This window comes from Athalia rosae, chromosome 8 (assembly GCF_917208135.1).
Source record: "Athalia rosae chromosome 8, iyAthRosa1.1, whole genome shotgun sequence".
Lineage (NCBI taxonomy): Eukaryota > Metazoa > Arthropoda > Insecta > Hymenoptera > Athaliidae > Athalia > Athalia rosae.
In genome coordinates, this window is record NC_064033.1 from 2,644,938 (window position 1) to 2,657,048 (window position 12,111).

The 12,111-nt window shown below is 44.2% G+C and overlaps 2 protein-coding genes across 2 annotated transcripts; both read left to right on the forward strand.

Moving 5' to 3' along the window:
• The first annotated feature begins 338 nt into the window (after positions 1-338).
• Positions 339-5,049, forward strand: LOC112695037. Its single transcript, XM_025747100.2, has one exon. It carries the CDS (start codon positions 4,301-4,303, stop codon positions 5,000-5,002), a length of 702 nt encoding a protein of 233 aa, XP_025602885.2. The 5' UTR covers positions 339-4,300; the 3' UTR covers positions 5,003-5,049.
• Positions 5,050-5,482: 433 nt separating this feature from the next.
• Positions 5,483-7,452, forward strand: LOC105691040. The gene has a single exon (XM_025747112.2). The coding sequence runs from the start codon at positions 5,490-5,492 to the stop codon at positions 7,296-7,298; it is 1,809 nt and encodes a 602-aa protein (XP_025602897.2). The 5' UTR covers positions 5,483-5,489; the 3' UTR covers positions 7,299-7,452.
• Positions 7,453-12,111: the final 4,659 nt, after the last annotated feature.

Below are 12,111 nucleotides of genomic sequence, written 5' to 3' on the forward strand. Positions count from 1 at the left end.
TTCGTACACGCGTATTCACGTTTCCCAAAAAAAAAAAAAAAAGGAGACCGCCGTACCGGTCGGCATCGCCGAATGCGAAGCAGCCACTCTCCGATCGAACGTGTAAGAACTGCCGTCGCTGAATTACCGAGACGTGGGATTCTAAAGCAGGTATCGATATCGATACATTCGGGAAACAATCAAAGAATATCATTATAACGAGAAGATTATGGTGATTAGGAATTTGGTAATCGGATTAATTTATAATTTGATTTGAAAACACTAACTCCGGGAAGGTTCTGATATCCCCCCCCGTTTAATTACGTAATTATAGGACATTGTAATACGTATGGGGGGGGGGGATGGGTAGGTATTTCCCGAACCTACGATATATTCGCTGCGGATCACATCCGAAGCAAAATCCCTTTCCTACCGAATGAATTTCGTAGCGGAGAATGTTTTTGTAAGAGCGCAAATTGGATCTAATTGGATCTGAACGGTATCACCTATTTCGAAATAGTCATCCACGTCATCTCAACGAAATTCTGGATCCAGATCTCAGATTATTCGCACTCCCACATCTGATATGTGATCGATAAATGCAAATAAACAAAATTCTTATTGGCTTATCCGTTCGTCGAATAAATTTCGAGACATTGATAACCCGTTCGGAATCAATTGAACGCGGGTCATTACAGCGTCCCCGCGTTATCAGCCGTTGAGCCGTTGATCCGCGCGATAAGATTACGATTGTCGAATCCAATAGGGACTCAAGTTTGAGAGGTACGTACGTGATTTTTACAGAAGTCTCTCGATAGTATTGAATTTTATTTGCGTCAATGATTATCCACCTCCAAAACAATGTCGAAGGTGAGAGAACAGATGTACGTCGCGTACTGTATGCATCGATATCGCGCGACCACCGTTATCAATCGTCGGCGAAATCGCGTCTCGAACAAAAAAAAACAAAGTGGTCATGGACGAATAATTGTGACGACGATTCCGAATCTCCCGTGGCGATTGAATTATTTTTTTTTTTGTCGTTCTCTTCCTTTTCTCCCCCGATTTCCAACGGGGTTGTACAAGTCGGGTTAAAAATTGCTGAGATTTAGTCGTTTCAGTCGGAAAATTCATAATCGTAAGAATATCTTTAGTCGTCGAAGCGTTCAATGCCCTTTTGAACTTCGAAATTTTCTGTATTCGTAACTTTCATTTGATGAACTTATGAAAGGAAGGGGTGTACTGATGATGAGCTGTTACCGATACAGTTGGATCTTCTGTAGCCTGAAGCGCTGAGCTGTGAAAAAGGTTGACTTAGTTTTTTTTTTCCAAAAGGAATGACCTTTCTTAAAAATCATCCTGTACATTCGAGCAATATGGCTTGTGCTGGAAATACATTATAAATGAAAATCAAACTCAGATATGAACGTTAATCGCTGTACACAGGAATCAACCGCAGATATCAATCTTATCGAAACGGAAAGGGAAGTTTTCATTGAATTTATCAAAATATAATTACATTATTATTTACTCCTTTAATTAGACCGTTATTATTTACTCCGTTTCGCGTTACCGAAATCGAGGAACGATGTGCCCCTCGCGGGGCGCGGGTTCAGTTTTGCCTAGCATTATTAAATTATAAGAATTTTAATTAGAGACCTGCAGTTTTCCCACCTCGCTCTTTGCCCCCTTTTTACACCATTTCGCCGAGGAAGAGAAAACCCTTTCGACTTTTCCTTTTAAAAGTTAGCGCCACCTGGCCGAACACGGCATAGCGTCTTCTTATTTATCGGGCAAGGAGACCATTCGCGACACGCGGTGTTCTTCGCCTCGTCCGAACCTCGGCTGCAACCACCTAACACTGTGTACGTATCGCTGAAACTTTTTCGAGATTGTATTTCGGTGAGGTACCATTGAAAGAATAACGACGACGGTGATCAGAAAATAATAAAACTCCGATACAGTTCACCTGGATTTTTTCATTCTTTGGAAACATATTGGTTTTCAACCACACCACCCCCCTTCGAAGAAGGTCACCTAATTTTGTATTAAATCAGGCAAATTATAAATCCAAAGCTATGCCGAAACTCTAGATTACAGACCTAATCAGATTTCTTATGCTAATCTCATCGCGATAGATTAACACATCGACTTCAATCAATCAGTCGTTGTTATCGGTCTTACTGATAGCTGTAGTTCTTCTTTTCTCGTTTTCCTTTTTCAATCTCCGGTGATTGATTTTGTCGTCGAGAATCATTGAGGTGTGCGGTTGAATTTTTCATAGCTTTCTCGAATACGTGGTGCATCGGGATTAATTTTTCATTGAAAGTGATGGGAAATTTCACTGAGAAGCTAACGCGACAGAGATTGCGATTATCTCGATCGATATTAATGTAATTGCTATGATGCAAATCTGGTGAAACGTTACCAACGATTTTTTTATCCTTGTCTCGATGATTTAATTAGATCTGATGATCTCCGTAATCTCAAATTGTGTAAGAAATTACGTGTCGATATGATTTGTTTTTTTTTTTTTTTTTTTTTTCTCCATCGGATGACTTTTAACCACGCCTCAAAGTTTTTATCAACTTACCGGAGTTTGAATCGCTGAAAAATAACTTCGCAGATCGTTCTGGAACTGATCCACTTACCGCACGTTAATACCATGTCTCGAATTTTCGCGTTAAAAAATTTGATCGTCGGTCGAAAGTTGCCTCGATCATCTTAGAAAAGCTGGACCCATTCTAGACCTACTCTGATCAAAAACAGGACAACTTTGGACGGGTCGAAATTTGAAGAAAAAATAGGCATCGACTACCGGTTTTTTGAGAAATTTATTACAAAGATTTTATCGAATCTATTCATGACCTTGTTGTGCTCATGATACGATAAAAGGAGCTTATTCTTTCGATGATTCGATCAATGTTCAAATCAATCGTTTTATCATTTGTCGTCAATCTGTCTGAAGCGATTTAAATTTACCCACAATAAAACGCGGACCGACGGACTTCAAAATTCTGCCCAACGTCGTTCGAATTTCTATTCTTTTGCCTCCGGTTCGATCGAAAGAAAATTTTAATTCACGTTACGCCAAGTGAGATTGATTACATAACGAATTATTTGGAAATAAAAGATCAATGAATTTTTTCACAAAATGGCAATTTTTATATTTCCTTTTTTTTCGTTTTCACTATAGTTGGAAACGATCGATCTGACTGCGAATATTTTCACTCGAAATTGAAGTACGATGATGTAAAAAATTTATTCACGAGCTTAATTTTTGCCGAATGCAAACGTGCTGTATGTCCATGGGAATTTATTTTCTGAACTGTGGTTGTGTACCGTACGTGTTAACGACTTTTTTCCGTTTCCTTAACGACAGCTTTTCCTATTTCGGTAGTATAATACATGCTATTTGAGAAAAAAAAAATAGTGAAAAGAAAAAATAGAAACAAAGTAAAAAAAACGCAGGAATACTAATGACTGCTTTGCATGCAACGGCAGAGTTTATGAACGAGCTTTTGCAACTACCGAACAAGAAGCCTTAAGATCCGCGCATCAAGGTACTTCCTTGAGTAACAACGAACATTATATCGAAACTTGGATGGAATGAAAAAAAATAGAATAACGAGAAAAATAGAAAAATCAAATATTTCGCACTTACGAAAGGTACGTACCCTACTTCGGTACGAATCGACCGATGCGAAGGTTTTTCGAGAAAAGCCTTAAACATTCGCGTCGCACGAGCATTATACGTTGAATCGACCGACGATAAAATCTTCTGAATCTGAAATCGTTTTTTATCATCCGATCAGATCACCTCATTTTCCTTAATCAAATTGATATACGATAATCCCTGCAGCTGCAACTGTTTCACTTTGATATTCGATAACACCTCGCCAATTGATCTTGAAGTAATTTTTTTCTTCGTTTCTCGTGCGCTTTACGGCGTCGATGATGTTTCGAAACGAATCTGAAAACACCGTTTTTTTTATCTCGAGATAAAATACGTGCGCACGGTAGGCAACTTCACGACACTATTTTCGAAATGTCAAAAGTTAAATTTTTCGCACACCGATACCCAATACTCGGGACAAATTGAAAAATCCATCGTTTCGAAAATGAATTCTGAAATCCGAATATCCCCTCGGCCTCTGGAACGATACGGAAAGTAAAAGATAGGAAAAAAAATGCTCGAAATCCGAAAAAACCTCACCCATTAAGGATAAATACTATCAGCCATTTACCATGGACAAGAAGAAATGTACAGTGAGAAATTCGACGACCGTTGGCATCTGCTGATTGCTTTTAGCCTGATCAAATGAACGGGGTTTTTTTAATATTGGGTATGGCTGCGGCCTCTATAGTAATTGCGGGGGTCGTGGTGTTGAAGATAACTTCTTTGTACGAGCAGCTGGATGTGAGCGAAATTTCGGATTCGCACAATCGGGATAGAAATTCTTTGGACGAGGACCTGAGGGATATACTCGGTTTCGTTCCCCTCGACGAGGTATCGGCGATCTTTCGTTCGTACGTGATTAACGACAAGCAGATCGGTCGGGATACGATCGGTTACTTGAACGACAATTTCCGATACATAGCCGAGGAATTCGACAAAATGCCGGAATTTCATCTGTTGTTGGGTATGTTGAGAAATCTCGGACTAAGCACGGAATACTGGTACGAAAAACTCGAAACGATAGGGGGCGAAATCCCGAAACACGAAAAAGATAATCCAGCGAGAACTGACCGGGGATTTTCCGGCATGATCGAGGAAATCAGACGTATCTTACCGAGCGAAGAACTCCACGAACTTCTAACGCAGAAATTCATACATTCGCCCACCTTCCGCTCGTTCGTCGTTATTCTTCAATCGCCCATATTCGAAGCATTCCGCGACGCTGTTCAACGAAATCAAGTTCTTCAACGACATTATTTTTGGGCAAACGACGACGGTGTAGAAGTCTGTTTTGCGACGGAATTGTTGAATAATTTGATCGCCTACTTGGTTCACGAATTGTAATTGAATTTTTCTAGAAAAATCAGCAATAAAGTAGGAGTAAGCATCGGTTGACTTTGATGGATTTTATAGATATTTTATCTTCGTAATTGAGCACAAACAATCATCGATTATCTGACGTTGAATCGTTGAAATATGGTATAATTATTCTTCGAGATCTCGCTAAGTAGACCACCTGCAACATCGATTGTAATCTAATCAAAGCCGGCGGTGATTTGATTTGTCGCGAAGCGAATGCAGGGGAGGGGGGTGAGCCTTATCTCTCCCAGTGCATGAAATTTCGGTATATAAGTCAGTGTGCGAACGGTCACCTCATCTCAGAACTATCTAGGTATTCTGAATAAGGTAAGTGGTAAAAACAATATTTTTTACCACCTCGCTGAGTTCTTTCTCTCTCTTCCATTATTTTCATTCGATTCATTCATTTATTGCGATTACATTTTCACGTCGAAGTTCGCCTCGATAACTGTGGATAATAAATAGTTTACAGATGAAGCTTGCGATCGTAATCCTCGCCGTTCTCGGCGTTTCGGTGAGCTCCGCTCTACCGACCCACAACATCTTCGCCAGGAACCTGAAAGATGACCTGGAAGACTTCAAGAACCTCGTGCCCGTTGACAGAATCGTAGAGATCGTGATCCAGTACCTCGCCGACGACGCCGAAGTCCAGAACGGTGTCGCATTCCTGACTTCCGACGCTTTCAAGACACTCGTCCTCGATGTCGAGGCCATCCCCGAGTACCGCGAAATCTTGCGAATCCTCGCCGACGGCGGACTCGACGTCTACGCGCTGGTCGACAAGATCCACGGACTCCTCGATCTCCCAGCTTTCCAGCCACGCACGCTTTTGAGAAACGTCGTACGCGCCGGTGGATTCCGCGGACTCGTCGACGAGATCCTCGCCATCCTGCCCCTGGAAGAACTCAAGGCCCTCTACTACGAGAAGCTCGAGACCTCCCCCGACTTCGCCAACCTCATCGCCCACATCGCCTCCGACGAGTTCCAGGCGGCCATCGAAAAGGTCAGGGCCAACCCTACCTACCAACACATGCGTGAAGCCGCTTTGGCCTACGGTATCGACGTCAGCAAACTGAGCACCATCATCCGAAGCCTCCTCGGTCTGCCCCCGAGGCCCGTTCTCAGAATCGCCTCCAGGAACCTTAAAGACGACTTGGAAGACTTCAAGAAACTCGTGCCCGTCGACAGAATCGTCGAGATCGTGATCCAGTACCTCGCCGACGACGCCGAAGTCCAGAACGGAGTCGCTTTCCTGACTTCCGACGCATTCAAGACACTCGTCCTCGATGTCGAGGCCATCCCCGAGTACCGCGACATCCTCCGTATCCTCTCCGAAGGTGGACTCGACGTCTACGCGCTGGTTGACAAGATCCACGGACTCCTCGATCTCCCGGCTTTCCAGCCACGCGTCCACTTCAGAAACCTCGTACGCGCCGGTGGATTCCGCGGACTCGTCGACGAGATCCTCGCCGTCCTGCCCCTGGAAGAACTCAAGGCCCTCTACTACGAGAAATTGGAAACCTCCGCCGACTTCGCCAACCTCATCGCCCACATCGCTTCCGACGAATTTCAGGCGGCCATCGAAAAGGTCAGGGCCCACCCTACCTACCAACACATGCGTGAAGCCGCTTTGGCCTACGGTATCGACGTCAGCAAACTGAGCACCATCATCAGAAGCCTCCTCGGTCTGCCCCCGAGGCCCGTACTCAGAATCGCCTCCAGGACCCTGAAGGACGATTTCGAAGACTTCAAGAAACTCGTGCCCGTCGACAAAATCGTCGAAGTTGTGATCGTCTACCTCGCCGAAGACGCTCAGGTGCAGAGCGGTGTCGCTTACCTGACGTCCGACGACTTCAAGCAGCTGGTTCTCGACGTCGAGGAATTGCCCCAGTACCACGAAATCTTGAGAATCCTCGCCGACGGCGGACTCGACGTGTACGGACTGGTCGACAAGATCCACGGACTCCTCGATCTCCCTGCTTTCAAGCCACGCATGTTCCTGAGAAACGCACGCGCCACCGGTGGATTCCGCGGTCTCGTAGACGAGATCCTCGCTCTCCTGCCCCGCGAACAACTCCGTGCCCTCTACTTCGAGAAGCTCGAGACATCGCCGGAGTTCGCCAACCTCATCGCTCACATCGTGTCCGACGAGTTCCAGGCGGCCGTTCACCAGGTGATCGCCCACCCTACCTACCAGTACATCCGCGAAGTAGCTCTGTCCTACGGTCTCGACATCAACGGACTCGGCAAATTCCTCAAAGCTCTGCTCGGACTCAACTAAATCATCGAAACGGTTTTTTTGGTTGCAAACGACGCGCCCTCGACCACTTGACCTACCCGAACTCTGAAAAATTGCGCTAAGTATGTCGCCTCCTTAGCGTCACCCCTATTCACACTTATCTTGGAAAATAAATGTATTGATTCAGAGGAAGAAATAACCACGAATAATTATTCACGATCAGTCCCGATTACTGCGCGAAAATAAAGTTCACGTCCTCGTGAGAGCCCCGCATTCCCTTTATACCCAAAACCTCGAGGACAAGCGGTTGTTGGTGGTCCGCATAGCAATTCCGGTAGAGAGAAGAGGGTGAAGGAAGGAAGGATAGTGGAAGGCTAGGAATTAATTCTCCTCAAGGAGATATCCAAGGGTCTATAAGTGAAGACGTAGTCGAAAGAGCGAGATAGGGTGGAGAGGAGGGGGGAGGTGGGTGCAGGCGGCATCGGTATATACGTATAGGGTACGACCGGATTCTGGTGTACAGTCTGGAGAGACTGAGAGACGCGAAGTGAGGTCGAGAACGAGAGCAAGCAGCTCTCGCGGTGTCTGCGGCAAACAATTCCAATTAACTTGCTGGAATTGAAATAGGATTCGCCGAGCTACGCTGCAGCCCTATGGCAGGTATTGTACGCAGTCGCTCAATGCTACTCGCCTACCAATTCAACCCCCTCGACAACCACCCCCCTTTTTCTACCTCGCCTAGCCACCCCCCGACTTGGCGTTTTTCTATAATATCTCGCCCCCATCTTTACCCTGTTTTTTTCCTCCCAAGTCGTCTTCTTCTTCGTCGTCTTCTTCTCCTTCTATAATTGAATCTGGTCGGTCAAGCGCGTTCGAGTCGCTAATTTCTATAAACGCGACCGCCAAATTTCGACGTACCTAGATAAAAAGGAGGGGTCGGTGAATGAGGGTAATTTCTTCGATATTTAACTTTGACGTGTTTCGACGCACGCGTCGGCTGACGGGCGCGATGGCTTTGTCGATTCAATTTCTTTGTGCATTGAATGAATGGAAACTGAGCAACCATCATTCCTGAGGGCATAATACCTACACATATACCGCGGGGCGGGAAGGGCTGAGTTACCAGCAATACCAACCATAAAGGATAGGCGGCTAGACAATGCCCCGGTCTAGAGCTGCTCAGATATTGAAGACGCCCGAAAGCGGCGTTGTACCAATGTCAATGTGTACCCAACGTCTAGCCTGACTCTCTGCATTATTAAATCCTTCCTTCCTTACTTGATTCCGTTCTTGCGACCTTTATGGCCCCCCCCCCCCCCCCCCCCACCCCCAAAAAAACTCACAACCGTACACGACCGACGATAGATATTTTTTTTTGCAAAAAGCGATCGCGATTCCGCAGTTTTTTTTTTCTTTTCCCATCCCTCCGGTCTTCGGCAACGGCGTTACTCCGAAGCGGATGGAAATAATTCAAGACATTCATTACCCTTCATCGATATGCGGAAAAGTTTTTATCATTCGGCGCGTTGCGAGGGATCCGTCGAACGTCAAGGTATTTCGTAAGAGTAGTCTGATCCGCTTACGAGTTCGGCTTAAAAAGTCGTCTCCTAAGTGCGCACTTCACACCGTTCCTCGCGTACTTCCATATACATGTATATATAAAAGCTCTGAAAAGCAAGACGAATCTCGAGGCTTCCGGATACTTCGATAACAAAATCCAAAAATCGATCACCGATAGATACGCCTCTCTCTCTCTCTTTCCCCTCAAATCGCTTCCGAACGAACCTTTCGCCCCGAATATTTTCAGCGATTCCGTTTCGGTCGATAAAAAAATCTCACAATTTTCACAACGAAAATCTGTCCGCTCATAATTTTGTATCCACGTTAAGTCCGAGCGTTGATTTATCGTGCAACCGAATCCGAAATTCGTTGTAACTGACAGGTCTCTCATTACCGATCCCCCGCGTTGAATCGAAATTGATCGACGTCCCGAACCGCGCGTACACTAATTCGTAATTTCATCGGCGGGGGGTTTTCTTTTATTTCATTATGGAAAGAGCGAAAAAGTGTTCATCGAAATTTCTCCTCGTCGTCGCTATAACATCCCGTATCGCGTTTCGTGACGTACGTACGATATTCTACGTCACGTGTGTACATTTTTCGAACGCAGGGGTTGAAACGGCGGACCGGATCTTCGCGCGTAACGTAGGCGAAACTCGCACTCGCCGTCATACGGTCAGCGAGTCGAAATCCACCGGGCGGCTACACTCGCGGAAATTAACGTTGAAAATTCGTCCCGCAAAATCTGGGACGCGTTTAGTGCACCGCATTGCATATATATACATATATATGTGTTAATACCAAACCGCACCGTGGGTTATGTACTCTCCTCATTTATTCGCCATAGCTATGCGCGCAGCCCCCACATACCACCTAAGCTCTTACGATTTCTAATTCAACCGCAAACTCCAGTTTCCCAAGACTCTACGCGTCCCCGTGTTAATACCACCCCTTTTCCTTAATTAGGCTTAATTGCACTTAATTAAACACAAGGTCGTGTTACACACCCGCGGTGCACTCGTTCCTCGTAAGCTTTACCCGCCTCCCCTATTTTTTCACCGCCGAACTGCGAGGTCTTACGTTTTTAATTTATTAAACTGAAAGCTTGTTTTCCACCCATACGTTAATTATGATAATTTTATCTCCTTCGTAATTATAAAAAAAAAAAAAAAAAACAAATTCACAATGTTATCACCTCGCTTCGATTATTTTGGTTTTTCGCGGATGACCCGAACGCTGATTAAAATTTGATTTTTATACATTCACCGCTGGATATTCCATGTCCTATTTCATACCATTTCATTTGAAATACGAGCGCGGCAACGTTAACGCAGGTTGAAAAATTATGGGCGAACATATTTCACAAAGTTTTTTCTATTTCTCTTTTCTATTTTTTTTTTCGTTTCTTTTTTCCTCTCTTTTTTTTTGTAACCAGTTCACGCGGTATTATAAGCTGCTTCACACGTACGCTGGCGCGCCCATTTCCGTACGACTATTTGACTTAATTGCAATCACCCCTCGTTTCCTAGGTTACTCTCCATACGGGTTGTTCCGATATTATTCTATTCCAAATATAACCGTGGAAGTTCATTGAAAAGAAATTTTAATGACGGTGAAATAGAAAAATATCCGACACAATACGATTTTAATGTAATTCTTTCGTCGTATTCGATTGATTTTTTTCTTCGATTTCATTTGGCAGATGGCACGAAAGCTGGTTTAAGTAAGAACAAAAAAAAAAAAAATTTCCCGTTGTAGATATTATGGGGGAGAGAATTAATTACTCTAAAACCATTGTTACACAAATTTTGGCGAACTTGAAACAATTCGCACAATGAAATTCGAATTATACATTGTTTATGGGGATTATTACAGAATGCCCGGAGTTTAAGGTGAGATCGAGTAACGAATAATAAGTTTGTCGAATATTTCGGAGTTTCACCTGAAATTATGAAGAAATTTGATTTTTTTCTCAACCCTCCGACTTTTTACCGCTCGTTTCGATCCTACGGTTGAATTGAAATTGGCGTTATTGTTCGGAGTATGGAACTGCGTTTACGTGTACATGGTGTTTGAACAAGCTCGGTAGCATTTAGCAAGTATCATTAGAATGCGACAAGGAGGTTCGCAATCAGACCGCGCCCGACCGGCCCGCCGAGAATTAGGACGACCCTTGGCAACTTAGGGCGACCCGACCAAGACTTTGAATTCGTAGGCAAACCACGTCGCTCTTTAACGAGATTACGTCGTTAACCACAGCCAGGATGCAGCTTGGCTGATCGGGATTGCAATATGAAATTAAGCTCGACGTCGCGAGCTCAAATCTACACAGGTATACAAGCTACGTAATACGTCTTATACTTTCGCAATTTTTACCATCACTCTCTCTCTCTCTCTCTCTCGCGTGGCTTCGTTACTATTAATTACAAAAAAATCCCCGTCGCCGTAGTCATCGAAAATAATTCTTACTAATCGTTCGACGTGACGTAATCCTCATTTTTTTTTTTTTTTTTCTTGTCATTCCCAACTTCATCAACATGGCGGACCCGTGTTTCCGATTTATCAAACGACGCTGTCCCCCCTTCCCCCTTCCCCCCTTCCCCCGTTTCCCCTTTTTTCTCCACCTCCTTATTTCTTTTTCTTCCCTGTATTTTTTTTCTCTCCACCACCATTTTTCGTTTTTTGCATCGCAGTCCTTTCTCCCGATGGGTCCAGCGACGCGAGTCCGCCGAGGCTGTCCAGAGCGACACTTTCGCGGAGGCTTTAATCGCTTTGACAAACGATCCTCATGCGGAGAACGTCACTCTCTTTCCCTGTCTCTCCCCTTCTCTCTGGAGGAATGACTTTGCAACGCCAGAGGTGCAGAGAAATGGGAAAAACGTAAAATTTCACACCGCGAAAAAAATCAAAACGAGATAAAATGACATTCGACCGAAACTTTGAAAGGAAGATGAAAAAAAAAAGAGCGAAAAATTTGTCGACCGTCAACCCACTTTCGCAATATCACACGGTAACGGTACTCCACATTTTACATGATCGAAAGATTAAGGGGGCGGATCGAACAGCCAGATATTTTCTACGCAACTTTGGTACGATTACCAACTCGGTATCTTATCATCTACGATCCCCATCGATCATCGAATCGATGATAAATTTATTGAAAAACAACCTGTGCACATGTACGCATGATGTATCACGCTGCGTAGAAAATTTTCGCCAATTTATTTTATTTATTCGTTTTATATTTGTTGCTCTCTTTTTCATCATTTATTCAAACTACTTCGTACCGACCCCT